Genomic DNA, 20,539 nt, shown 5'->3' with positions numbered 1-20,539 from the left:
CTTGTGTCTTGTGTCTCTGTTACTATCTGGTTCGTATTACGTACACCTCCACCGATTCATCTACTGTTATGGTAGACCCTTCGATAGACTGCGGAGCAGATTTCGTCGACGTACGCCTTCCAACTCATAAAGCCCATTAGCTCTGATGATCCTCAAAGCCCATTTATATAAGGCCCAACAAGTAGCTAGCCCATATGATTGCACAAATCAGAGAAGGGACCCATCTGCGACCCGTTCGTGCTCCCCGAGTCCCGAAGCCAACGCCATTCCTGATTCCTCCCTCTTCCGCCGCGCCGCCGGAGATATGTCGAGGCTCGCGGCCGCCGCCCTCCGCCGCGGCGTCACCGCATCGAGGGATCCCTCCTCCTCTCTCTTGGTCGTGACCCCGCCGGTGTCCGCTCGGCACTTCTCCGCGGATGCGTCCGGCGAAGCCGCCGCCACGGCCGCAGAGTCGCAGGACGACTCTTTCCTCAAGGCATCCCGCGAAGGTAACTCGGTCATTCTCGTGCTTCTACCTTTTCCTTTACCTGTACCTATTCGTGATTCTTCTGTAGTTTGTCAATTTGCTTGGTTCTGGGTGGGTTTAGGGTTTAATACTTTGATGTTATCTTCCCGTTTAAGAATACCGAGTAAGGAACTTAAAGGCTTAAAGGGATAGAGTAGCCCGCAATAAAATGTAGGTTGGATGTGCTATACCTAAATTTGATAAAAAAAAATGTAGGTTGGGTGTGCTATCCGTGAATTTGATGGAGGGATTTGATCTCTAAGGTCATGACATAGTACCACGTTTGGTAGGGTGAATTATAGGTTTGGAAGCATGAGATACTGCTCTAGTTTGTCTGTTGAACACTGTGAAGCAATACTGCTACCAGTATAAGGTCAGTCATTGTTATTGCCTCTTTGGAAGTTTCATCACATGTAAGCTGAAAAGAAAAAAAATCAATTTTAGAAGACGTCATTTCCTTATTGGGGATGCGTGTACAGGGAAAAGGAAAATGTTCATAGGTATTACTGTTGATTTCATATCTGTGGAGTATTGTCATGCTCAAGGTTCCGCACTAGGCCACTGGTGACCTAGGGCCTAGAGCGCCTAAACATAGTGTCGGTGTTTCGTACAAGCACCGGCAAGTAAATTTATAGTAATGCGCGTTAGGTTCGGATGGTGCGCTAAAGGACACAGGAATTATACTGGTTCGGGCGGAACGTCCCTACGTCCAGTTTGTTGCTGCTTGTGTTATTAGCACCGTAAACGATCTGTAGTAAGGGATACAAACTGCCGAGAGAGGGACTGGTCCCAAGTCTCTGATCGAAGGATTGAAAGGTGGTCAAGAGCTTCGTAGCTGCTTGAATGTGTGTGAGTGCGTTCTATTGTTCGGTCCTATTTTTTCCCCCCCGTCCCTTTGATGGAGGATGTGCCTCCCCTTTTATAGATGAAGGGGCTGGCTTTACAAGGGTGAGGGCTCCAGAAAGCGGACTCTACTTAGCCTTGTGGCTCATGTCTACCTGGTCAGGTCCCCCATTCTGATGAGTGCGCAGGAAGATAAGTGCTCACGATATTGTCGATATCTCTGTAGGATGTCCGATTAGTCACAGCATGCTGCCCCCAGGGTATGGGTTCTAATACAGTGGTTTTGACTTAGGAGCCTCCCCCAGCCTTGCTCCACACGCCTTCTGGCCATGATTCTTGTTGGGAGAATACGGGGTCGGGGTCCGGTGTAGCGCCGTGGCCAAGGCTCTCTGACCTGGAGGACCTGAGGGGTCGGGAAGGGGGCCCCCTGCTCCCTTGGGTCCACAGCGCGGTGACGGAGTATCCGTCGTTCGTGGAGATAGCAAATCCGTTCTTGGAGCGTAGCGGTTGTCGTATATCTTCGTTGGGTTCCGTGTCCCAGAGCTGAAGGCGGCGCCTACAACTCTACAGAGTGAGGTGCACGCACCTGTAATACCTTTTGGGCTCTGCGGCGCCCGGAAAGGTCTAAAGCATTAGTCCTGTCGTTCCCTGGCAGTTCTTTTCCTGTCAGGGCGCATGGTATGGTCGTTGGAGCCATGGTTGACCCGAACGTCTTGTCTCGTCCTGTACCCATCGTTATCAAGGATAGATATCGATCAGGGCGAGGCTCGTTCTGGGCCGTCGGATGAGACGGAGGCCAATCCCTATCTCTTGGGCGAGGCTAACCCTATCCCTCCGGGATCGGGCGAGGCGGAATCTATCCCTTAGCCTTCGGGCGAGACCGAGCCCGCCCTATAGGCGTCGGGCGAGATGGAGGTTAGCCTTGAGCCTTTGGGGCGAGGCAGTGTTATCCCACAAAGGCGTCGGGTGAGGCTGACCCCACCCCTCTGGGATCGGGCGAGACGGAACTCATCCCTCAGCCCTCGGGCGAGACCGAGCCCGTCCTCAAGGCGTCGGGCGAGACGGAGTTTATCCCTCGGCCCTCGGGTGAGACCGAGCCCGTCCAAAGGTGTCGGGCGAGGCGGAACCGGACTCCTGTCACTCGAACAAGGGATGACATGGCGCCCTTATGCGTCCAGGAGTTTTTTACATTTGGTGGTTATCGGTTCCACCCCCGGGGGTACCCTGGTATTAGGTCCCCGACAGTAGCCCCCGAGACTCTAGGTGATTCGGGTAGAACCGCCTGGAGGGTGTTTTTTGATTTAGTTGAAGCTAATTTGCCGGAGGGTGCGTGCGAGCGCACCCGATGGGTGTAGCCCCCGAGCCCCCGGGTGACTTGAGTTGAGTCGCCCGGGGGTTTGTACCGGCCCCTTCGTGGGTAAGGCTGAAGGACTTAATTTTACATTAACTGGGTGTTTTTCTGAGTGGGTCGTGGCGTCCCGTTCGCTAGAGACTGATTCGGAGCTGTCCCAACTGGCGCTTCTGCCCTTGATGGCGGATCGTTCGCGGATTCCTTCTTAGTTGGGCCGGCCGGCGAGTTTCTGGGCCCTAGGTGGGCCAAAGAGAAAAGAACAGGCCTTTGTGGCCTGCGCTTCCCCGGTGGGTAGAGAGTCCGGATTTGTTTGGGGAAGGCGAACCGTCCGCCGAGATTTTTGGGGTGAGAGGATAGGGACTGCGGGCGCGTGTCCCGCGATGTGACGCGGTGGCGCGCGTGGCAGGCCCGGAGATCGAGGCGGCCGGTTGCCCTTCTCGTGTCCGTCGCCACCTATAAAACCGCAGGGTTCGCCCCCAGGGTTCCGTATTTCGCTCCCCTTCCTTTGCGTTCTGAGACATCCGCCGCCAATCTTCCTAACCTCTCACGCCCGCATCGCCACCGTCAACCGGCCTGCGTTCGTGTTCCAGCCGCCGTTAAGCTCGCGCCTGCCCTTCCCCCCTACTGCTTCAATGGAGTTGTGGGGCAGATCAAGCATCACTTCCCGGCGTTTGGAGGGCCTCGTCCGCCGTGGCCTTCTCCGCCCACAATCCGCCGTCCAGGAGTGGTTGCTTCCTGGCGACGAGGGTGAGCCGGTGCCGCCCGAAGGGTATGTCGTCTCCTTTGCCCTCTTCCATGAGCGGGGATTCGGGGTACCCGCGCATAGATTTCTTCGGGGGCTATTAGATTATTATGAGGTAGAGCTGCAGCATCTAACTCCCAATGGGATACAGCATATGGCAGCGTTTGTTGCCCTGTGCGAGGGTTTCCTGGGGATCGATCCCCATTTTGATCTGTGGCGATATTTCTTTAGCGTTAGTCTGTCGAAGAGGAAGATTGGGGGGAAAGAGGTAGATGCGCCGATGGGGTGTGCCAGCATTCACCTGCGCCATACCCGGTCGAAGGGTTACCCGTACATGCGTCTGGCCACATCCAACAAGGGATGGCATTCGCAGTGGTTTTATGTTAGGGATGATGCGAGTGCCCCCCTACCGAAGTACACCGGACGTCTTATTGTGGATGCTCCGGCGTCATGGGGCTGGGGCGTCCAGGCTAAAGACAAGAAGCACATCTCCGACCTTCTCTCCGCCCTCCATGCCCTGAAGGGTCGGGGTGTAAAGGGGTCGGGGATTATCGGTGCCTACCACGCGAGGAGGGTGGCGCCACTGATGGCGCGTGTGCTTCCCCTGCATCGGATGATGCCAGGGATATCGTTCGAGGGGACGGTGCTCGTTGACGAGGCGCTCCCTTATTCGGAAGTGGCGCAGCGTGTCAAGGAGGCGACGGAGCCGACGAAGGATTCTGCCGGCATGGTCCTTGACGTCGTGTATCCGGTGCCCGGGCATCCCCCAATGCGGCCGGAGCCTGGGTTTTTTGAATTCGTAAGCCCTCTTCTCCTGCACTCCTTTCTTTCTCCTGAATCTCCCTTCTTTAATACTTGCTTTTGTGATGTTGGGGCTAGCCGAGGGGGCTAGTCTTCAAGGATAGTCCGGCTCCACTGCCGAAGGACAGGGCTGTGGCGGCGGCGAATCGACTCGCGGCCGAGCGGGACAAGAAAGCGAAGGAGGAGATGAAGAAGGCGAAACGGCTGAAGCAGGAGGCACGGGACCGGGGAGAGGACGTGAGCAGCGAGGATGACGACGATGATGATGATGACGACGACGACGACGAGGTAGCCGTCGACGTGGATTGGGGCGTCCTGGCGGACGAGGAAACGCTGACAAGTGGCCACCCACCCGTGCAGGGGCCCTTCGCTTTTCACGCAGAGGGAAGTGAATCAATGAGGTCAGTGGAGGCCGGCGAGTCCGCCGCTTTGCACGGCGCGCCGGCCGAGGATCGGTGGATGGGGGACACCGGGCTTGCTGTCGCCGACCCTGAGGCGATCGTGGAGGGGGGTGGTATTGGAGCCGCGCCCGGCTTTGGTGCCACGCCTCGTGATGTGATGGAGGGGAGCAGCTCCGGTGCTGCGCCCCGCGAGACGAGGGAGGGGGACGGCTCCGGAGCCGCGCCCGACAAGACGATGGGGGGGAGTGACTCCGGTGCCGCGCCCGACGAGACGAACCCCCCTGCCCCGGAGCAGGGGGCAGGCATGAAACGGTCCCGCCCGGACGAGTCAGGGCAGGGGTCTGGGGATCCGTCCCCAAAACGCTTCCGCCGGCCGAGGACGTCAACGTAAGCTCTTGACTCCTCTGTTTTCTTCTCTTTTTCATTTTTATTTTGACTTAACGGTTATTACCTTTGTGTAGGTTCTTGCGGACGGGTCACCCCCTGGGGTTGGCGCCCAAGAAGAGTCTCGCCCTTCAAGCGGGACAGACGGCGTCGCCTGGAGTTACCCCTGTTTCGGGCAGGGGTGGTGCCGACGTTGGGGCCGCGTTGGCCGAACCGACGGCGTCCATGGTGGCTCCCACGCCCGCGGAGGCTACTGAGCGAGCGGCTTCTTCCGTGGCGGGCGTGGAAGAGCCGCCCGAGGATCGTGTGCCGCCGGTGATCGTGACTGCGCCGAGCCAAGATCAGCCAGGCGCGGTCGTGGTGGCACCCGAGGGCGTGGTGCAACCCGCGCCGCCAGGTGCCCATGTGGATCCGCCCGTGGCGCCCGAAGCGGTCCAGACGGAGGAGGGTCCAGCCGGAGGGTCCTTGAGTGCTGCGGTGGTGCCGCACAGGGTCAGGAGGGAGCCGCCACCGGCCCCTTTGTCGGGAGGAAGCCGCTCCCCTGCGCGGGGGGAGCCGCCGCTCCAGTGGATGGCTGCTCAGGACCCGACGTCGGCTCTTTTCTCGCTCGATGATCATTCCGAGAGTATGGAGCGAGAGGGTCTTGACATCGGGATTTCGACCATGCTGAACGCCCTGGACCAGGCCAGAGGAGCCCTTCGTGAGATCATTATCCCTACCTCTCAGGTATTCTCTGGACTTTCTTTTTTCTTTCTTCGTGTGTTTGTGGGTTCTCGTGTTTCTGATATCAGTCTTCTTCTTAAGATTCTTGTTGCTCGTAGCCGGAAAAAATCTCAATTCCTCCGCGAGCAAAAGGCGGAGCGGGATCGCCTCTCCGAGGAGGCCCGGCTGCGAGCAAACATGGCCGCCCAGCTTGCCATCGTCCAGGAGCGGGAGGCCCAGGCGCGTCAGGATGCGGAGGAGGCGCACGGGATGTTCGAGGACCTGTCGGCGAGGTCCAAGCTAGATGGAGAGGAGATTGCCAAACTCCAAAAAGAACGAGACGAGCTGCTGCAGAGGAATGCCGTGGCTAATGAGAAGGCCAGCGAAATCCTGAAGGAGCTGGAGATGGAGCGGGACCTCCGGCAGAAGGCCGAGAGTAGGGCCACAGCCCTCCAGCAGAAGGTGGACGAGGACGTCGGGGTGGTCCGCTCTCTCCGGGCGGAGCTTGATGACGCGGTGAAAGGAAAGTTGAGTGCCGAGAACGTCGCCGTCAAGCTGGAGAAAGAGGCTGCCTATACGCGCAGGGCCCTTCAGGCGGAGAGCGATGAGCATGATCTTCTACAAGCTGCGGTCGGGGTGGTCCTTAACGCCCTGAATGTGACGGAGCCTGTGGAGACTAGCCCGCTCGCGGCTCGTGTCGGAGGTATCACGGCTCGGGTGGGCCAACTTGAGGAGAGTGCCTTTCACGCCGGGATTACTCAGGCCTTCACCGTCGCCCACGCCCATTATGAGAAGGAAATAAACCTGAGGGTGATGAGCGAAGGCTTTCCGTCCACCTACGAGGATGAAGAGCTGGAGGAAATGGAGAAGATGGTCGCTCCTCTTGCGAAGAACCTGGCAGACAGTCTGAAAGAAATGGTTCTCCCTTCGCGGGAGTAATTAATCGAACAATTTTGAGAATAGCTTATATGTAATATGTGGACAAGTGTCGGTATTTTTCAGTCTGGACGCCTTTCGTGCTTTTGCGTCTTAATTTCGTTTTGTTTGATTTTTTGCGATTTGATTTTTTTACGGTCTTACCAATATGTTCCCCTGAATTATGCCGCTGATTATAATGTGAGGAGATTGAGGAGGTAGCCGTACCTTAACAGCCCCCGAGTAAGGTCCGACCCCCGCACCTGCCTGGGGTCGGGTGTTACTGGAGACCGGAATCGTGGTTTTGGTGACAATGGATGTCCTCGCAATAATCCCTGCCCTGCCTTCCAACAGAAATCCCAACTGGGGACTCTATGGGCTCGGCAAGGTGGGGCCTTTGCTCCTGCATTGTTTGGCCCGAGCCCTCGAGCCTTGTTAGGGTCTGATGGGGGTCGGCCGTTATTTGCGTGTTACCCCGTCCTCGGTTTTCGCAATCGGAGGGGCTGAGTGAACGACACTTGCCTCGACGGCTTGAGTACCGTGCTCAACGAGCTCGCTAACGGGTACGTTCGTGTGGAATCCGGGTCCATCATTTGCTGATGGGATCGGCAGAGCCCTCTGGTGGCACTCCACAACTTCTTAACCCGCCTCCCGGCAGATGCCTGAGTCGTTCGATAAGCTCAGGGGGCCCAATGGCCTCTCCTCGATGGAGATTCTGTGGGTTTGGCTCGAGGTTAGAATCGAACGAGAGAAGGTCGAGACGTCCCGGTTCGCTTCTGAGCGGGATCGGGCAAAGCCGCTGGGGCTCGTCTTGGTTATCTCTCCCTGGCCCTGTTCGGCGTGAGGCGGCCTCGAGCCCTTCGCGGGCCGACCTTCGAACCTCAGCCTGTGGTTGCCTATATCGGATAAGGCGACAGCCGTTTTGTGATGCGACACGAATCATTGGGATGCAATTTTTTGCATATGAAATGTTTCGAATGCAAGATTTAATTGAAAATAAAAGCGGTAACGTTACCTTGGTGGTATGAGTGGCGGAAAAGCTCCTTCCAGATGGGTTCGAGCCCTGACGTTTGTGACGAGGTTGGAAAAACCTGCGTAAGAATTGCTATTCTTTGTTTTTGTGTCTCGGTGACGATCCGAGCTGTTCGATTAACTTGGGCAACCTGACAGCTGTAGGCGGATCCCTCCGATCCCTTCTTTGGGAAAGGCGGACGTCGAAACTAGAGACGCGAGAGGCGTTTGAGCGTAATCTTTCTGGTGAACAGAAACATCGTAGCTCCCGAGGCGTAGAGTTTGCTAGTTCGTCCAGTTTTACTCAAAGCTCTGTGCTTATATATCGTGCCCTTAGTTTCAAGCGTACGGAGGGGTCGGGTGAAGAGGATGTCTGGATTGGTAGTCATCCTCGACAGCCCCCGAGTGATGTTCGCGCCCCTGCTTTTTGACGGGGTCGGAATCTTGCGAACAAATTTTAACGCACAAAATGTGAAAGCTGAGAGGCTTATCTTTCTTTGGTCGTTCGTTCGTCGTGTCTTCTGGGCCGAACGGTCGACCCAGGAGGTCTGAAGGGTCCCGTCATCGAGTCGTCCGTGGTCCCAGGCAGTGTTCAGTTTGACCAAAGAGGGACGCTTCGTAGACCGGGGTTCGTCCCGTCACCTCTGGCGCGTCCCTTTCGCCTTTCCTTAGTTACTGCGCCTCCTCTTTAAATAGGGAGGGGGAGAGGAGTTCTCATCCCACCTCTCCTTCTGCCTCCGAGCCGCTATCTCTCCTTCTTCCTTTCCGCCAAACGCATCCGTGCGTCGCGGTGGTTCCTGAGTGAGGAAGAGTAATGCCCGAGAGAGATAGAGAACTTACAACCTTGCTCGTGAATCTGGTGCGTGATGTCGAGCCGGAGGTTATCCAACGTAGATGAGATGGTACGCGCGGCCCTTGGTGAGGAGTCGCTGCTGCTGAAGGAGAAAAGGCGTCGGTGGGTGTCGTGCGTCGTTGACTGCGCCGTCGTTCGCTGCGCTCCTCCCTTGGCTGGAGGCGTTTCCTGCCCCTACGCCGTTGTCAGGGTTATGGCTGGGGATGATGGCGTAGTCCCCAGACGCCATGACGGTGGCGTTGCTGCCGGGGTTGCGGCTGACGACGATGGCGTAGTCCCCGGACGCTCCGGCGGAGGCGTCATAGATGGTGGCGCCTTCGAGGGTCCAGCGAAGATGTCGCCGATGGAGAGCGTGGTACGGCGCCCGCAGTAGATGAGCTGGCCCGTGTACATGCCCTCGACGTCGCCGATGGAGAGCGTGGCACGGCGGCCGCAGTGGACGAACTGGCCCGTGTACATGCCCTCGACGTCGCCGATGGAGAGCGTGGTACGGCGATCGTAGTAGCACTTGTGGTAGAGCTGAGCCGAGACTGTAATGAAATAACGTTGTGGGGAAGCCCCCGAGTAAGCAATCTTCAGGGTATATTGTTCCTTTTTTGTAATGACATCGCTTTGTAAGTGGTGAATTCGTGCAAAAAATGAACAAAATTACATCCTTTGCTTGTGGCAAGTCATTTTAGCGCTTTCCAACTCTTCTCATGGTCTAAGTCATAGGAGGCTAGGAACGTGGGCAAACTAATTCTGATTGAACTGGTGAGCAAAGAGGTTGCAGCCGCTGGGGCGTGGGTGTCTCGCAGTCCTACCAGTTGTATTCAGAATTAGCTCCCAAGATCTTAGCCCTCGAGACTCATTTACGAGGCGAATGGAAAATTTATAGAATGTTTGTAAGTATAACACAGGGATTTTTTGCAAGCGCGATACTTGTATTACACATAACATATGTTACGATCACATGCCAGCCCCTGAGTGAGATCTGTCCCCTCACGATTTGTAGGGGTCGGAAATCACTATGGATCGGGGTTCTATTAAGACAAAAACTGATAAAGAAAAGTGTAAGCTTATTTTAAGGATAGAAACGACGTAGCTGCTCAATGTTCCAGGCGTTGGCGAAGACCTCCCCTTTGATGGTTTTCAACCGGTAGGCGCCTGGGCGAAGTATTTCCGCGACGATGTAGGGCCCTTCCCAGGGCGGGGAGAGTTTGTGACGATCCTTGTTGCTCTGTACAAGACGGAGGACGAGGTCTCCGACGTTGAAGGCTCGACCCCGCACCCGTCGGCAGTGGTACCGCCGCAACGCTTGCTGGTACTTGGCTGAATGGAGGAGGGCGATGTCGCGGGCCTCGTCCAGCTGGTCCATGGCGTCTTGGTGAGATGCCCCGGCTCCCTTAGCGTCATATGCTCTGATTCTTGGCGCTCCATAGTCGAGGTCCGTCGGGAGAACGGCCTCGGAGCCGTAGATCATGAAAAAGGGTGTGTAGCCGGTGGCCCGGCTAGGAGTCGTCCTTAGGCTCCAGAGCACAGCCGGGAGCTCAGCGAGCCAACGCGCGCCGAATTTGTTCAACCGGTTGAAAATTCTGGGTTTGAGGCCTTGAAGGAGCATGCCGTTTGCGCGCTCGACCTGTCCGTTCGTCCGGGGGTGCGCGACGGCTGCCCAATCGATTCGGATGTGTTGTTCGTCACAGAAACGAACAAATTTCCTACCGGTGAACTGCGTGCCGTTGTCTGTGATGATGGAGTTCGGTACTCCAAAGCGATGGATGATGTCGAGAAAGAACAGCACAGCTTGCTCGGATTTGATTGTGGATACTGGCCGAGCTTCAATCCATTTTGTGAACTTGTCTATGGTGACAAGCAAGTGGGTAAAGCCTCCGGGCGCTTTTTTAAGAGGCCCGACCAGGTCAAGCCCCCAGACCGCGAAGGGCCACGTGATGGGGATCATCTGGAGAGCCTGGGCCGGGAGGTGTGTTTGCCGAGCGTAGTATTGGCACCCTTCGCAGGTGCGTACAATTTGCTCGGCATCGGCTACTGCGGTGGGCCAATAGAAACCCTGTCGGAATGCCTTCCCAACCAAGGTTCTTGGTGCGGCATGGTGTCCGCATGCCCCACCGTGGATGTCGCTCAGTAGGAGTTTTCCCTGTTCGCCAGGAATGCAAAGCTGAAGAATTCCGATGTGACTTCGTTTGTAGAGTTCGCCCTCTACAAGAACGAAGGATTTGGCGCGTCGCGCGAGCCGTCGGGCTTCTGTCTCGTTGGTTGGTAGTACATCGTGGAGGAGATAGTCGATGTAAAGCGTTCTCCAGTCATTGGGAGGATCGGACTCCATTGCTGGGTCTTCTTCAATCTCCATGACCTCGGGGTCGGGAGGAACAGTTGGCGGATCGGCCTTAGGGGTCGGATTAGAAGGGCCATCGTCGGCCTGTTCCGACCCCGCGTAGCGTACCGAGGGTTTGTGTTGATCACTGGCAAAGACGCCTGTTGGAACCGGCTCTCGGCTGGATGCCGCTTTTGCGAGTGTGTCGGCCGCTTCGTTGAGGCGCCTGGGGATATGATTGAGTTCGAGGCCGTCGAACTTGTCCTCCAGACGTCGGACCTCTTGACAGTATGCCTCCATCTTGGTATCGTGGCAGCCCGACTCTTTCATGACCTGGTTGACGACCAGCTGAGAGTCGCCCCTGACGTCAAGGCGTCGGATGCCCAGCTCGATGGCGATTCGTAGGCCGTTGATGAGCGCTTCGTATTCTGCAGTGTTGTTTGATGAGGGAAAATGAAGCCGGACCATGTACCTCATGTGGACCCCGAGGGGGGATACTAAGACTAGTCCTGCTCCGGCGCCCTTCTTCATCAGCGATCCGTCGAAGTACATTATCCAGTACTCTTGATCGACGGCTGCAGGTGGCATCTGGACCTCGGTCCACTCCGCGATGAAGTCAGCCAGTGCCTGAGATTTGATCGCCGTTCGGGAGACATAAGAAATGCCCTGATCCATCAGCTCGAGCGCCCACTTTGCGGTTCTTCCCGTAGCGTCATGGCTACGAACGATCTCGCCGAGGGGGAACGACGTCACTACTGTCACGGGGTGTGACTCGAAGTAGTGGCGTAGCTTCCTTTTGGTGATGAGGACGGTGTAGAGGAGTTTCTGGATCTGGGAAGTAGCGGGTTTTGGAGTCGGATAGCACTTCGCTGATGAAATATACAGGGCGCTGCACCTTGAAGGTGTGCCCTTCCTCCTCTCGCTCTACTATTAAGGCGGAGCTAACCACCTGGGTGGTGGCTGATATATATAGTAGGAGAGATTCTCCATCGCGTGGAGGAACTAGGACCGGCGGCTTAGTTAAAAATTGTTTAACCATGTCAAGTGCCTCCTGAGCCTCGGCTGTCCACTCGAAGTGGTCAGTTTTCTTCAGAAGTCGATAAAGGGGGAGTCCTCGTTCGCCGAGGCGTGAAATGAATCGGCTGAGGGCGGCAAGGCACCCTGTGATCCGCTGAACCCCCTTTATGTTTTGGATCGGGCCCATCCTCGTGATGGCCGATATCTTCTCTGGGTTGGCTTCGATGCCACGCTCGGAGACGATGAAGCCGAGCAGCATGCCCCTCGGGACTCCGAAAACACATTTTTCGGGATTGAGCTTGATGCCGTTCGCCCGGAGTTTCGCAAAGGTGCGTTCAAGGTCGGCGACAAGGTGGTCAGCCCGCTTGGATTTGACTACGATGTCGTCGACATAGGCCTCAACGGTTCGCCCGATGAGGTCTCCGAAGCAACTAAGCATACAGCGCTGGTACGTCGCCCCAGCGTTCTTCAAACCAAACGGCATTGAAACGTAGCAAAATGATCCGAAGGGCGTGATAAAAGATGTCGCGAGCTGGTCGGACTCTTTCATCGCGATCTGATGGTAGCCTGAGTATGCGTCAAGGAAACAGAGGGTTTCGCACCCCGAGGTGGAATCGACTATTTGGTCTATTCGGGGCAAAGGAAATGGATCCTTTGGACACGCTTTGTTGAGACCAGTATAATCAACACACATTCTCCATTTCCCACTCTTTTTTCGGACAAGAACAGGATTTGCTAACCACTCTGGGTGGTATACTTCCTTAATGAATCCCGCGGTCAGTAGTTTGGCTATCTCCTCGCCGATGGCCCTGCGTTTCTCCTCGTCGAAGCGGCGCAGGCGTTGTTTCACCGGCTTGGAGCCCGGGAGGATCTGGAGGGTATGCTCGGCGACCTCCCTCGGGATGCCCGGCATATCCGAGGGTTTCCACGCAAAGATGTCCTTGTTGGCGCGGAGGAAGTCGACGAGCGCGCTTTCCTATGCGGAGGAGAGCGCGGTCCCGATTCGGACTTTTTTGCCCTCGGAGTTACTGGGATCCAAGAGGATGTCCCTGGAACCCTCTGCTGATTCGAACGATCCGGACGACTTCTTTGCGTCGGGTGTCCCTTCAATGACCTCCTCCCTGAGGGTGGCGAGCTCTTCGGACGCGATGACCGCGGATGCGTGTCCGCAGCATTCGACCTCGCACTCGTAAGCGCGCTGGAAGGAGGTGCCGATGGTGATGATCCCACGGGGACCTGGCATCTTCAGCTTCAGGTATGTGTAATTGGGTACGGCCATGAACTTCGCGTAACATGGTCGCCCCAGAATGGCGTGGAAAGTCCCCGGGAATCCCACTACATCGAAGGTGAGGGTCTCAGTTCGGTAATTGGATCGATCTCCAAAGGTGACGGGCAGGTCAATCTGCCCCAGTGGCACGGCTTGCCTTCCAGGCACGACGCCATGGAAAGGTGCTCGGACGGGACGGAGGTTCGTTCGGTCGACGCCCATCTCGTCGAGCGTCTTGGCGTACATGATGTTGAGGCCGCTGCCCCCATCCATCAGTACCTTGGTGAGCCGCTTTGGACCGACGATTGGGTCGACGACAAGCGGATACCTCCCCGGGTGTGGGATGGCATCTGGATGGTCGGACCGGTCGAAGGTTATGGCGGATTCCGACCACCGGAGATAAGCTGGCATAGCCGGTCCAGCGGTATAGACCTCTCGACGTGCGACCTTCTGGCGGCGCCTGGAGTCGTAGGCCGCTGATCCTCCGAAGATCATGAGGGCACCGGTCGGTGTTGGAAAGGCGTCGTCCTTCTCCTCCGTGTCGTCAATGGTGGGAACAGGCTCCTTCCCCTGCTCCTCCTTGTTCAGGCCCCCGGCCAAGTATTTGCGCATAAGGCCGCATTCCTTGTATAGGTGCTTGGCCGGGAAGGCGTGGTTTGGGCATGGCCCCTCGAGCATTTTCTCGAAGTGGTTCGGAGTGCCCTCCGCGGGCTTCCGGCCACCTTTGCGGTCGGTTGCGGCCACGAGCGAGTTGTCGCGCCGTTGCTTCTTACTTTTCCCTTTGGCGGGACGGTTGGAGGCGCCTTCGCTGGCGCCCTCGTCCCGCCTTGTCTTTCCGTCGGAGCGATCAAAGATGGCTCCGACCGCCTCCTCTCCAGAGGCGTGACTGGTGGCGATGTCCAGAAGTTCCTTGGTAGTTCGTGGGCCCCTGTGTCCTAGCTTGTGGACCAGGGACTCGCAGGTCGTTCCGGACAGAAAGGCTCCTATCACGTCGGCGTCGGCGACGTTTGGGAGCTCGTTGCACTGTCGGGAGAAGCGCCGGATGTACCCGCGGAGGGTTTCATCGGCCTTCTGACGGCAGTTCTTGAGGTCCCATGGGTTTCCAGGGCGTTTGTACGTGCCCTGGAAATTACCCACGAAGATCTCAGTTAGATCCGCCCAACTCTGAATAGCATTGGACGGTAGGTGCTCCAGCCATGCTCGTGCCGAGTCGGCCAAGAATAGCGGGAGATTGCGAATAATAAAATTATCATCACTCGCACCACCGGCCTGACATGCAAGCCGATAGTCTTCGAGCCAAAGCCCGGGATTTGTTTCGCCAGAATATTTAGGAATGTTCGTAGGCGGTCGATACCTTAGGGGGAACGCGGCGTTGAGGATGTGCCGGCCAAAGGCCTGAGGGCCGGGCAGAACGGGGCTCGGGCTTCGGTCTTCGTTGCTGTCGTAGCGCCCTCCACGTCGGGGATGATAGCCGCGGCGCGCTGCTTCTCCCTCGTCGCCGTGGGCACGTCTCCGGGCGTCGATGATGCTGCGTACGTCGCGGCCACGGCCGAGGCGTTGATGTACAGGGACGACGGAGGGCTGCCCGCCGGCTGGCGGTGTTTGGTGTACGGATGCGTCCTTGGTGGGACGCACTGAGGGCGCGTGCTTGCTGGTGTCGGGTTCGCGTCGTCGAGACAACGAACTTTCCGCTTGCTGCGCTGCTGCACGCTCGAGCAACGTGCGAATCTCCCGATAAGCGTGTCGATCCTCGGACGTCGCGGCCTCCGGAAGGCCATGCAGCAAAGCGGTCGCTGCGGCGATGTTCTGGCTGGCTCGGGCAAAGTGAGGAAAGGCCCCATCGTCGGTGAGGATCCTTTGATGTACGGTGCGGGCTGTGGCGCGCGCGCGCCCCCCGTCTTTGCGGCGTTCAATCTCGCGATTGATGTCCGCGTATTCCCGTGCGAGCCCTTGCCCGGCCTCATCGATCTCTTGCTGACGAGCCCTTAGCTGCTCCATCCTCAGGTGAGATGGGGCTGTCCCCTCTTCCCCGGATCTGCCGTCAGGATTGTTTGTAGGGGTGGCCTCTTCCTTGGAGGCGCTTTCGACGTGACCCTCGGGGGTCTGCGTCATGTAGCACTCTCGGGAAGGATGGTGGCTCCCCCTACTGGAATCTGAGCTGGAGAGCGATACAGGCCTCTCGTTGAGGAGCTCGTAGAGGGTCTCCGTATCGCGCTCAATCACCCCCACGAACTCGATGTCCGTGGGTGATTGAACCACACGTAGCGCCCAAGGGCGGCCGGCGGTCGCCGCAGCGTTGCGGAGACCGAATGGAAACGCTGTCGGGGCGCTCCATACGGACCTTTCCGGATACATGGTGGCGTCGTGGGAAGCCCCCTTGGGTGACAGGACTCCTCGGGAGTTGTCTGGTGGGCCCTCAAGCCTGAGACGGCTGAGGTTGATGGAAGGGGGAGAGGGGGCGGCTGAATGAGTCAGCGCCAGCTCTCCTCCTAGCGTGATGATGAAATCCAGGTCGCCGAAACGCACGTGTGCGCCCGGGGCCCAGGTGATTGCGTGGGTGGCCATCCGAGACCTGATTTGGAACGCGCAAAGCCCCTACCTGGCGCGCCAACTGTCGGTGTTTCGTACAAGCACCGGCAAGTAAATTTATAGTAATGCGCGTTAGGTTCGGATGGTGCGCTAAAGGACACAGGAATTATACTGGTTCGGGCGGAACGTCCCTACGTCCAGTTTGTTGCTGCTTGTGTTATTAGCACCGTAAACGATCTGTAGTAAGGGATACAAACTGCCGAGAGAGGGACTGGTCCCAAGTCTCTGATCGAAGGATTGAAAGGTGGTCAAGAGCTTCGTAGCTGCTTGAATGTGTGTGAGTGCGTTCTATTGTTCGGTCCTATTTTTTCCCCCCCGTCCCTTTGATGGAGGATGTGCCTCCCCTTTTATAGATGAAGGGGCTGGCTTTACAAGGGTGAGGGCTCCAGAAAGCGGACTCTACTTAGCCTTGTGGCTCATGTCTACCTGGTCAGGTCCCCCATTCTGATGAGTGCGCAGGAAGATAAGTGCTCACGATATTGTCGATATCTCTGTAGGATGTCCGATTAGTCACAGCATGCTGCCCCCAGGGTATGGGTTCTAATACAGTGGTTTTGACTTAGGAGCCTCCCCCAGCCTTGCTCCACACGCCTTCTGGCCATGATTCTTGTTGGGAGAATACGGGGTCGGGGTCCGGTGTAGCGCCGTGGCCAAGGCTCTCTGACCTGGAGGACCTGAGGGGTCGGGAAGGGGGCCCCCTGCTCCCTTGGGTCCACAGCGCGGTGACGGAGTATCCGTCGTTCGTGGAGATAGCAAATCCGTTCTTGGAGCGTAGCGGTTGTCGTATATCTTCGTTGGGTTCCGTGTCCCAGAGCTGAAGGCGGCGCCTACAACTCTACAGAGTGAGGTGCACGCACCTGTAATACCTTTTGGGCTCTGCGGCGCCCGGAAAGGTCTAAAGCATTAGTCCTGTCGTTCCCTGGCAGTTCTTTTCCTGTCAGGGCGCAGGGTATGGTCGTTGGAGCCATGGTTGACCCGAACGTCTTGTCTCGTCCTGTACCCATCGTTATCAAGGATAGATATCGATCAGGGCGAGGCTCGTTCTGGGCCGTCGGATGAGACGGAGGCCAATCCCTATCTCTTGGGCGAGGCTAACCCTATCCCTCCGGGATCGGGCGAGGCGGAATCTATCCCTTAGCCTTCGGGCGAGACCGAGCCCGCCCTATAGGCGTCGGGCGAGATGGAGGTTAGCCTTGAGCCTTTGGGGCGAGGCAGTGTTATCCCACAAAGGCGTCGGGTGAGGCTGACCCCACCCCTCTGGGATCGGGCGAGACGGAACTCATCCCTCAGCCCTCGGGCGAGACCGAGCCCGTCCTCAAGGCGTCGGGCGAGACGAAGTTTATCCCTCGGCCCTCGGGTGAGACCGAGCCCGTCCAAAGGTGTCGGGCGAGGCGGAACCGGACTCCTGTCACTCGAACAAGGGATGACATGGCGCCCTTATGCGTCCAGGAGTTTTTTACATTTGGTGGTTATCGGTTCCACCCCCGGGGGTACCCTGGTATTAGGTCCCCGACACATAGATTAAGCATGATTAAGCGTTTGTGCTTTTTTTATATATAATTTGTTTTTGCTGCTGGGAGCAAGATCTGGAGGTACCAGCACAGATGAAGGCCAAACAGAGTATTTAATAGAGATATTTTCAAGGCTAATAAATCACAAGGCAGCACAAACAAGGGACATTTATCAGGTTCAGAGCATTTGAGAACATAGTTTCAGAAGAAAATTATGTCAACCGACACAGAAGTACCGAGTTTTTTTTCAAACAGAAGCAGGTTCTAGTCTAGAAAAAATAATAGAAACGTATCTCACAGGGACAGCTGAGTGCTGCAGGTCGCGCACTGCCGCACTGCAAAGTCACACTCCATCCACCACTTACCACATGAGGGCATGCATGAACAGCTAATGATGCACTCCCTGAGGCTCCCCACCTCATATGCGCATCCATACACCGCCGATGGGAAGCTGGAAGCTAGCAGGATGAGGGAGGAGGAGGCTGGGACGAAGTTACGCCGGTGGCAACACGAGGATGAACAAGGGGTGGTGATGAGGACTCTGCAGCCGGCAATGAGACAAGGAGCGATGGTGCTTTTTGTTTCTCCCATAACCTACCCACCAGGTCTTTATCTACCTGTCTGCGCCAGCCCTCTGTTCCGTGCTCCTGCCATCTGTTTTGCGCTCTTGCTTGTGCCCGCACAGGCTCTTTTTTCCGCCCGTTCGCTCGCTGCGTATGCAAAGCACCTAGGTGCAACCAATGCTTATTTGGCCGTGCAGGGCCTAATCGATGCAGGAGGCTCTGATTAGCGCTTAATTGTGTGTAGGCACACGTTTAATACTGTTTTTTTGGAACACTGGTCAATGGTCATGCTTAAATTAAAGAAGTGTGAACTGGGTAGGTTGCCGAGCTTGTGACATATGTTGTAACATTTAAATTGGGTCTTCTCACTCTTGTGTTCTTGTATCTTGATTGTTGAGATCAAGAGGATTTTGTTGTGGCCTCTTAGCCTTTTGTTCTGCTGATACTCATAGCTTGTAATAACTGTTTCGGCTGATAAGGTACCTATTCACCTCATAGATCAAGTATATTACAATAATTTTTTTCCTACTGCTACAGGATTGGCTTATGGAAGGTTCTACAGCGTCATTGGTGGAGGCAATCGTCTTGAGAAGAACATGTTGAAAACTGACATTATCCATCACCTTGACAGATGTGGATTGTCATTGGACGATGTGAAGATTGATTACAACAACAGATATGATCCATTGGCCGCGTATGATTCCTCTACATGCTCTGTATATATAACCTTTTTTTTTCCCTCTGCATGCTCTGTATACATAGCCTTGTGTGAAGATTGATTACAACAAGGGACGTACTCTGTATGCTCTGCATACTCTGCATGCTTTTTATATATAACCTTTTTTTATTTTTGTTTACTTGAACTTGGGCTCCTAACCGTCTCCATTCCTTCATGACCCAATCACAAGACAAGTGACGCCTTGGCCTTTTAGAACTGTAGCTTAGATATGAACCTTGTGTCTGGTTGATGCATGCCTATTTTCAATAGTGTTCATGAAGCATTGCCCTTTCTTAGTAGTCCAATTTGTCCCTCACTAGCCTTTGTTGATCTGTCTGATGACCTATTTAGTTAGGTTGTGTATCTGTGCAAGATATTTTTCCTTGAGCACATGATGAGTTCTGTACGAGGGACAATAGTTATTTCTTCATTGATGTTATTATTCTGTATGATGCTAAGGAAGATTGTGCAAACACAAGTACTTGGTTTACTACTATCAAACACTGTATTTATGGTAAACGTATGTCATGCTTTCATTAATATTTTAATAGCTGTTGACATGATATTGGTATTAAAAAATCTGTATTATTATTTATTTCTGCCCACTTCTGGATGTGATTATCAACCTGAAACTTGTTTTAATGCTTTACTTGATTAGTTTGTTGAGGTTTTCTTCAAAGTCAATGTTTACCACCGCAAATAGGCAAACAAGTCAGAATCGGGTGTACAGGATTGATGAGGTAAGGCGGGACTTTTTCTTTTATCAGCTTTTCAGTTGGTCCAGTGCCAAACAGTGATATATTGTCTGCTCTAAACAGATAAGTCGTGAAGTATGGGATCTCAAAAAGCCCTTTGATGGGAAAACTGTAAGTGATAGTTTTGTGTTAAGTATATGTATGTAATCAATTTTTGTTTATGCTTGCAAGAAGATTAAGTAGAACAAATATAGTGTTATCTCTCTTCTACTTAGTGCTTATTGATTGTGCATATACCAAGGACTACAATCCTCCCAAATCTCCAATCTCTTATTCTAGTAGAACAAATATATTTGTCTGGAACAAATATAGTTTTGATTCTGTTGTTTGTTGTATTGGTCTTTCCAGGTACTATTGCAAGGAGTCCCACGAAATGCTCTCCCAGAGGACATAGAGCGTTTTTTGTGTGGCACGAACTTTGAACCTCCATTTGAAAGCTTTATAAGGTAAGGACTTTAGACGCCCACTCTTGTTTGCTAGTCCTAGTCGTAGTTGTCTAATTCCATACATACTGCTGCAACAGAGCTGGTGTCCCAGAGCCCATAAGAATGGTGCTGGTTAAATTCCGCACAAAGACTGATGCGATGAATGCCTTCATTACCAAAAACAGGGGTTTCTGTCTGAACAATCAAGTTAGCATGCGTGTCCTTCAGTAACTGAGTAGCCAATCAAATCTCGTGATATTTGCGCCAACTCTGTCAAACAAAACCTTTATCTGAAGTCTATCCACAAATGTTGCCGCATTGTGTGGTTCTGTAGGTTACATTCAACTGGTAGCCTGCTTTATGTTTTAATTTCCTATTAGTTTGTGGTTTCAATTGTACTGTATGGCAAATATTTCATGTCTCCTCTGGAAATTGTACACTGTACCCTTTAGAATAAAATAATTAACAGTACAAACGCTAGGGTTCGCGTGCTGGATTGCTACTGTGTTCAGCCTTGTTCGCTTGAACTTATTAGCTATGTTATAGTGTTTTTCTTTCACAACAAATCAGCTAAAGCCGGTTTATCAGCTGCAGAAACTATCAGTGTGGAGTAGCGAAGACCAAAAGAGATTAAAAAGTGCACTAATAAATAAAAAATTATGGTGGCAATGGAAGCTGCGGATAGTCGGGGAGCCGTGGATAGGCAAAACTTTTTGTTATTTTGGTAGAATGTTTCTGAAGTGTACGAGTCCAAGATTCGAAGATATGTGCACCGTGCAGATATGTAATGATTAGTCCTAAAGCGGGACATTTATTTAATCCTTTTTGTTGCATTCATGGGAAAAGTCGAAGCGGACTTAAAGGTCATCGACGAA

At 54.6% G+C, this 20,539-nt stretch overlaps 2 protein-coding genes across 2 annotated transcripts; both read left to right on the top strand.

The window, feature by feature from the left end:
• The first annotated feature begins 197 nt into the window (after window positions 1–197).
• Window positions 198–20,057, top strand: LOC136535903 (uncharacterized). The gene is made up of 6 exons (XM_066528339.1): window positions 198–488; window positions 18,304–18,460; window positions 19,143–19,224; window positions 19,303–19,350; window positions 19,588–19,685; window positions 19,763–20,057. The coding sequence occupies exons 1-6, from the start codon at window positions 305–307 to the stop codon at window positions 19,893–19,895; spliced, it is 702 nt and encodes a 233-aa protein (XP_066384436.1). The 5' UTR covers window positions 198–304; the 3' UTR covers window positions 19,896–20,057.
• LOC136513690 (uncharacterized) lies at window positions 4,429–5,830 on the top strand. The gene is made up of 3 exons (XM_066507651.1): window positions 4,429–5,030; window positions 5,105–5,753; window positions 5,819–5,830. Exons 1-3 carry the CDS (start codon window positions 4,429–4,431, stop codon window positions 5,828–5,830), a joined length of 1,263 nt encoding a protein of 420 aa, XP_066363748.1.
• Window positions 20,058–20,539: the final 482 nt, after the last annotated feature.

This window comes from Miscanthus floridulus, chromosome 2 (assembly GCF_019320115.1).
Source record: "Miscanthus floridulus cultivar M001 chromosome 2, ASM1932011v1, whole genome shotgun sequence".
In the NCBI taxonomy this organism is placed as follows: Eukaryota; Viridiplantae; Streptophyta; class Magnoliopsida; order Poales; family Poaceae; genus Miscanthus; species Miscanthus floridulus.
The sequence above is the reverse complement of the archived record's forward strand: the minus strand, read 5'-3'. Positions and strand labels throughout refer to the sequence as shown.

Coding starts and splice junctions, on each gene's coding strand:
- LOC136535903 (XM_066528339.1), top strand. CDS start 305: ATGTCGAGGCTCGCGGCCGCCGCCCTCCGCCGCGGCGTCACCGCATCG. Junction 489..18,303: donor CCTCAAGGCATCCCGCGAAG/GTAACTCGGTCA, acceptor CTACTGCTACAG/GATTGGCTTATGGAAGGTTC. Junction 19,351..19,587: donor AGCCCTTTGATGGGAAAACT/GTAAGTGATAGT, acceptor TGGTCTTTCCAG/GTACTATTGCAAGGAGTCCC.
- LOC136513690 (XM_066507651.1), top strand. CDS start 4,429: ATGAAGAAGGCGAAACGGCTGAAGCAGGAGGCACGGGACCGGGGAGAG. Junction 5,031..5,104: donor CGCCGGCCGAGGACGTCAAC/GTAAGCTCTTGA, acceptor ACCTTTGTGTAG/GTTCTTGCGGACGGGTCACC.